The sequence below is a fragment of the Pseudocercospora fijiensis genome, assembly GCF_000340215.1.
Source record: "Pseudocercospora fijiensis CIRAD86 unplaced genomic scaffold MYCFIscaffold_4, whole genome shotgun sequence".
In the NCBI taxonomy this organism is placed as follows: domain Eukaryota; kingdom Fungi; phylum Ascomycota; class Dothideomycetes; order Mycosphaerellales; family Mycosphaerellaceae; genus Pseudocercospora; species Pseudocercospora fijiensis.
Window position 1 is genome coordinate 4,425,411 of NW_006921535.1, and position 6,653 is coordinate 4,432,063.

The following is a 6,653-nucleotide window of genomic DNA, read 5'->3' on the forward strand; positions in this document are numbered from 1 at the left end:
TGGTTGCGGGGATTAGATTATCGCTTCTATACGCGATTTTGTTAGGAACAGCGGATTCTATAATCCACTGTATTGCTGGGGCTCGGGCGGGCAGCTGGGGCTCGGTATAAGTGCCAGGCGAAGGGAAGGGCAAGAGCACGCTCCGATCTGCGTCAGGAAAGCTTGGCTAAACTTTCATGCGCGCAAGCAAGCGCGACCACGTTATGGCATGCACCCTAGCACCACCGCCGCTGCCGCCGCCGCCGCCAGCACCACGGGAGAGGAAGAGAGGGAGAGATGGAGAGAGGGAGAGGTAGCTACTCCTTTAAGCATGGCCTTCTGCAGCCAAAGCCTTGAAGCCTTGCACAAGATCTGCTTTGAGGTCCTCCACATTTTCAACACCAACACTCACTCGCAGCAAAGTCCCCTCAACGCCGCCGTCGCTCATGCTCCTCCATTCAATCAAGCTCTCCGCTCCGCCAAGACTCGTAGCATGATGGAAGAGCTTCAGCTTGCTCGGCAGCCTCTTCGCCGCCAGCTCTGTCCTGGTCCAAATACTGAACACAGGCCCATATCCATTCGGCATCTGCTTTTCCAACCATCCCATGTCTTCTTTCTGTAGACTCGCATGCATAATCTTCGTTACAAATTTCTGGACAACCTTGCTCTCGTCGTCGCCTCGATGCTGTACAGCATCGTCTATGAACTTGACCAATGCCTCTGCGTTCTCTGACTGCCTCTTGACCCTGAGCTCAAACGTGCGCAAAGACCTGACACCGAGCCAGCCTTCCATGCTTCCCATCACCGAGCCGAGGAAAACTCTTTCGTGAAACATGCCCCAATAATCTTTCTCTCTCCCTGCCCTGACAGCAATCACTCCGCAGAGCATATCCGAGTGCCCGCCGATATACTTGGTGCCCGAGTGCATAATGAAGTCTGCTCCCCACTTGAACGGGTCGAGAAGCGGCGGTGGAGCAAATGTAGCGTCAATCGTCAGCACTGCTCCCCTCTGATGTGCCTTTTCAGCAAAAACCTCGACATTGTATGCTTCGCCAGTAGGATTCACAGGCGTCTCCATATGTACCACATCGCCTTTGCCCAAGCCAGCCTCATCCCAGCTCGTTTCGTCAAAGAGATCCACCACCTTGCAGCCCGTCAGCTTCTTGAATATGCTGAGCACGCCATGACAACCGTGATATCCTTCTCCAATTGCCACAACTTTCGGGTTTACATATGTTAGAAGAGCATGAAATGCGCTCAACCCAGAACTGTAGGTCAGCGCGGGGCCACCGAGGATGCTCGTCAACATCACTTCGAGACGGGAAGTGTTCGGAGCTGTCAGGCGAGAATAGATGTGTGCATCGCCCTTCATGGGCCCGCCGGGTGGGCATAGCGATGTGAAGTCGATGTCGCGTTCGCGGATGAGTTTCTCGGGGTCGGATGGATAACGGAATGTGGTGGAGACGTGGAGCGGTGGTGCGACGTCGACATTTTGATTGATCTGATCATCAGCGTGTATGGCTAGAGTTGCTAGAGACAGATGTTTGAGGTATGGCGATGAGTCCTGATCGACAGGCTTTGGAATGGCAAGGTTGCTCGTGTTGGGATTGCCTCTTCTGTCGCCATTGCTTGTCATGCTGGACGGCAGGCAGTGGAAGAGTCAGAAAGGAAATTCGCTGGCTGTGAGGATTGACAATGGGTATTTTGATGTGAAGGTTCTACAAAATCGAAGCTGTTGTAGCTTTTGCGACACGCCCTAGCACGTTGATGCCATGGACCCCACCCCGGTTGAGATTGCTACCCACCTTCCTGGAAGGGCTGGTATATCCGGAGCAATCCCGGATATTGAATCCGTTAGAGCAGGGGCTTCGTTCATCGTTCGTGTCTTGCACGTTTGCATGGTGCTTCAAGTTCCAGCTAAAGCTGTAATGATTTGCACACCGACGGTTGATGAACAGCAAAGAAACAACTCGCCGCCAAGTGTAGAAGCACGCTTGTCTCGGCTGCTGTCCTACGCTGCAGTATCGAGTGATGTGACCTTGCTTCGAGCATGGCCATGTGTGATCTATGTTCGTCGTTTCAAGGTGATGCCCCTGTGCACACTTGTGGCAGCCGGTAGAGCTTGTGCGAACCTGTCGCGGTCTGTCATGGTATCAGCATACCAATCATCAGCAAAGGTGGCACACATCTCACTCACCTTGTTCACTGTCGAAGCCAATGGTTATATCATCATGCTCCTCGGCATAGTCAAGGCCTTCCAAGTTGACATATCGTTGTTTCAGTCGGATCTCTTCGGAGTCATCCTTTTCTCTAGGCGGTAGGGAGAATTTGGCATCGACCATTTTGACTGACCATTTCTTGCCCTTGCTGTCTCCTTTGCTCTGCTCGAACACATCTGTAGACTTGATCTGGAAACACATGGCATCTGCGTAATTGAACTCCTCCATGAAGGCCAGCAGTTGGACGACCGACTCTTTGTAGACAATCTGCAACCGGACATTGGACGCTTCCAGCTTCTTGTAGATTGGCACGACCATGCGTCTTCGAGAAATGCCAAAGCTACTCGCAAGTCCATCGTAGCGCACTGTATACCCTGTAATGGCCGTTTGAAAGGTATGCAGGTCTTCTCGACTTGCGAATGTGAATGTGCGGATGGTGGGCTGCTGCATCACGGCATGTAAGAGTTGGCCTACTCCATCAGATACGTGCTGTGGCGAATTCCTGGTGTCAATTGACATCGTCATGTCTTGCTGCGGCTCCCGAAGAATCTGTACGCTGGCGGATTCTGACGTAGGCACGCGCAAGAGAAGTTCGCCTTTGCCAAGATTTAGGCGATCAGTAATGCAGCCCAGAGAATGTCTGGCGACAATTCTGAGCTTATCAGACTGGACAGTCGATGCTATCCGACTGTTTGGATCTTCTAATCGGCTGTTTGTCACCCCCAGCTTCTGCCATTGAAGTTGTTGCAAGGCGGTATGTGCTGATTGCGAGAATCCTGCGGTTTGAGATGCAGGCTCAATCCTGAGACTGGTGAGACTCATTCGGCCCACAATTGTTTCGTCAGGGCCAACACTCAAGCCGGTCAGAACTTCGTAGAGCGCTTGTCTCGTCTCTGCGTCAGGAAAGACGAGCAATGCACGGCATTGCCTCTTTTCTTCTCGAATTCTTATCACCATGGCCGTGGTGCCCTGCGCTGTAGGATCGGTGAGGTATTCAAAATAGAATGGAGTGCGCGTGCCGACCTCATGGCTGACAGCACTCAGCGTTTTGTGCCCAGGGTCTGTGACTAGTAAAAGCCGGTAGCCTCGATGCACCTTATGAATTCCACTGCCATCGACGTGCTGGATTTGGCGTTCGAAGACCCGCGCCGTGCAGCCTCTGACCTTTTCAGGCGCAAATGCGTTAGGATTTGAAGAATCAGCGTACTGAAGCTCAGCGAGACGTGCCTCGTGAATCGTGACCTCGCCTTCTTCTGGCCGCAAGCATTTCTCCACCTTACGCGCATATTCAGACAGATTCCACACCGCCCTGAAATCCCGCTCCTGCATTCTCACACTCAAGTCAAAGTTTCGTGGCAGGTGTATCAACATGCCAAATGCGCTCGCTTTCCAAGTTACATCAGACCATGTCAAATTTCTACGTTCTCCTTGCCTGGCTAGGATGCGGACATTGACTAACTCGCTCTGGCTTGCAATCGAGATGCTAGTTGGAAAGTCTTGACGTCCGCGCATGACTGTGAGCATGCATGGCAGCACAACGCGATCAGTCTCAGAGTCTTCTGTGTTGAGAAAGACATCGACCGGAAATCGGCCATAGCAAAAGTAATCTCGGCCATCCCCGAGAGGCAGCATATCATATGGATCAGGGACCTGCTTCGAATCTTGTAGCAATACTGATTTGCTGGCGTTACCTCCAAGCACTGCAATGGCGTCCGAAGTGAAGCGTGGGTAGTCGATCCAGATTCTTGTGTTCTGACCTTGAATCAGTGACTGCTCAGGTGGTAAGATGCGATTTTTGCTCATTGAGAGTGCTAGTGTTCTGAGGTGCGCTTTTAGCGCCGAAACACCACCCACCATCATGCGAGCATCTGTAGATTCTCCTGAACTTGCACTAAGCGGACTGCCATCATGAGATTCATAGGATTCGAGCGGATCTGTCAAGATCCACCATGCTTTTGCGAGATCCACATGAGCCTGGGTCAGAAGCTCTCGACGGTCACTGGAATTGCGTTGCTGTTGCAGCAATGACTCAAGACCCGACTTGCCCACGAGGTACCACCATAAGCCGGCTCGTAGCCACATGGTAGGGGCGCAACGATCACTAGGAAGCTCCTTCTCTGCAGTCAGCTTAAAGACGCCTTTCATATGCTCCACGCGAGCCGCAAAGTCTGCGAACGCAGCATCTGCAGCAGGATTACTCTCGGACGCCAGCTGAAGCGAATAGGAAGATCTCGGGCGTGAGTGATTTGAACCTGCCGATCCTGGCCGCGCAGACTCTTCTTGTCTCAAAGTTGCCATCGGGGAACGAATCAGTTGCCCGTGAGGAGCTGAAGGCGTTGCAAAATAGTCCTCTGGTCTTGCTCTAGAGTTTGTAGAAGGTGCTGGCGATGGCGCGGATCCTGACGCCCTTCCAGGTCCAAGTAATGACGATCGCGGACTCCTATCCTGCGAACCAGCGCTCATCTGGCCTCCTTGGTAGCGCGGCGATAATGGATACTGGTAGCTTTGGCCTGGCTGTTGGCGGAAGTCTGGCGAAGTGTCTTCTCTTGATGTAGAACGTGAGTGTGGAGAACGTTGTTGGTGACTGTTAATGCTGGACGACGAGCCATTCGACTTGGTGAAAAATTGTGCCTTATCTGGCGCAGCAGGAGCAGGATTTAGATAACGATCTCGAGGCTGAGGAGATCGCGAGGCATCACGCAAATTCTCTGTTTGAAAGCCGAAATCTTGTGACGACGGTCGAGGCGCTGGTCTTGATGGAACCAAACTTTTCCCAGCAGGCGCCTGAATTGCTCGCATGTAGTCCTCGTCTTTCGACGCTACTCTCTGATGCCCTTGACCCTGCGGTAGGTCCATCTGAGGCACCATTCTAGGCTCTGTCCGCGGCGGTGCTCCTGGCGATCGGCTGTACTCGCGTGTAGGTCTCTGTTGTCTGAGAGATTGTGCCGGATCATTGGGCCTTCGCGATTCACCAGGCGAGACTTCCCGTGAGTGGCGCTTCATATGCTTTGGGTCCGCGAAAGGATTGGGTGCATCGGGCGTGGCTGCTGTTTCGGGAGACAGACTGGAATCTGGAGGAGAGAATACTTCTGGTACCGAAGTACTTATTGAGGATATGTTGGACGGTTGTGGAGCCAGTCTCGGTGCTTGCGATGTTGACGATGTTGGCTGCTCATCCGACGCCTCGGAATCATCGTCTTCCGCAATCATCATGCTCGCCCGTCGTAATACCATGCCTTCGCTTGTGCTCATCTGTCGTCGCTTCTCAGCCACAGGCGATCGAGTTGCAGAAGTCGGAGAGGGCTGTGAATAGTCTTTGACGCCACTGAGACTGCCAGCCGCTGTCGCAGATCCTTGCTGAGGTTTGTAATTTTCCAAATGCGTATCGATCTGTGCTGGTCGCTGTCTCGGCGGATGAAGATCCGGTTGTCGCTGCTGCGCACCAGTCATGATCTCATCTGATCTGTCTTGAGGCGTTACGGGTGTATCCAGCTGTGTTGATTTAGACACGTCGAGATGGTCGAAGCCAGTAGAAACACGTCCTAAACTGGGCTTATACGGGTCGTGGTCGTCGCTCGGCGGTGAAGGCATCTTGCGCTGGATGGCAGGCGAGAATTCGTTGCCCGATGTGTGCGTCCTGCGAATTGGCTGAGGCACAAAGTCATCCCGCTGAGCAGGCGGTGGGAGTCTACGCTGGGTTTCTGCCAGCGGAGGAGAGCGAGGCCAGTCGCCAATGGCGCCAGGCATCCTGTCCGACACAGATCTCGACACTGCTGCCTTCATCCTGCTGATCTCCCTCGGAGGGTCCTGCGCCTCATCACCACCCTCCCCAATGATCTCCGGAACCGTCTTCACGAAGCTCACTGTCAGTCCCTTCCGCCGCCTGGGCTTGGTGAATGCGGCTCCGTGCGGCAGAGGGCTACCCTCGCCTGCTCGCCGCACCTCATGGGCATCTGGCCAGCGCTTCGCGATGGCAATGTCTATCTTGGGCTTGCTCTTCTCCGTGCTCGGTTTGAGGAAGTCGACGACATCGTCGTTCAGCTTAAAAGCACCTTGCTGGCGACCAGCCGCAGCCGCGCTCGAGTCGTCGCCGTAGCCGTAGCCGTCGCCGCCGCCATTAGGACTCCGCTCCTTCAGCACCTTGCCCCACTTGCTCTTCTTCAGGAAACTCGAGGCCTTGGACTTCTTGCCTTCTTCTTCGGCCATTATTACGAGGGAACGGGACGGCGGCCAGCACCGAGTCAACGTCGATCTCCAGAATCCCGCGTGTAGTTCGCCGATGCGCCGGCTGCAGCTGCAGCCACAACTGTCCTGCGTCCTGTGTCGGTCGTGCCTGCCGGCCCGCGCCCAATCGCTCGCGTGTCACTGCTCACTGCAGCGTCTCAGGCTTCATGCACCAATCCCCGTCAGACCTTGGAATGCCTGAGCTGCGCGAGTGCCACTTCTGTGCTTCGC

The 6,653-nt window shown here is 54.1% G+C and overlaps 2 protein-coding genes across 2 annotated transcripts; both read right to left on the bottom strand.

Moving 5' to 3' along the window:
• Nucleotides 1–285: 285 nt before the first annotated feature.
• MYCFIDRAFT_154091 (uncharacterized protein) lies at nt 286–1,668 on the bottom strand. Its single transcript, XM_007928508.1, has one exon. The coding sequence runs from the start codon at nt 1,613–1,615 to the stop codon at nt 305–307; it is 1,311 nt and encodes a 436-aa protein (XP_007926699.1). The 5' UTR covers nt 1,616–1,668; the 3' UTR covers nt 286–304.
• Nucleotides 1,669–2,050: 382 nt separating this feature from the next.
• MYCFIDRAFT_94518 (uncharacterized protein) lies at nt 2,051–6,272 on the bottom strand (the record flags this gene model as incomplete). The annotated part of the gene is made up of 4 exons (XM_007928509.1): nt 2,051–2,121; nt 2,177–3,712; nt 3,956–4,299; nt 5,110–6,272. Coding segments are annotated over 4 exons (3,114 nt in total), but the record flags the coding sequence as incomplete, so codon positions are not given.
• Nucleotides 6,273–6,653: the final 381 nt, after the last annotated feature.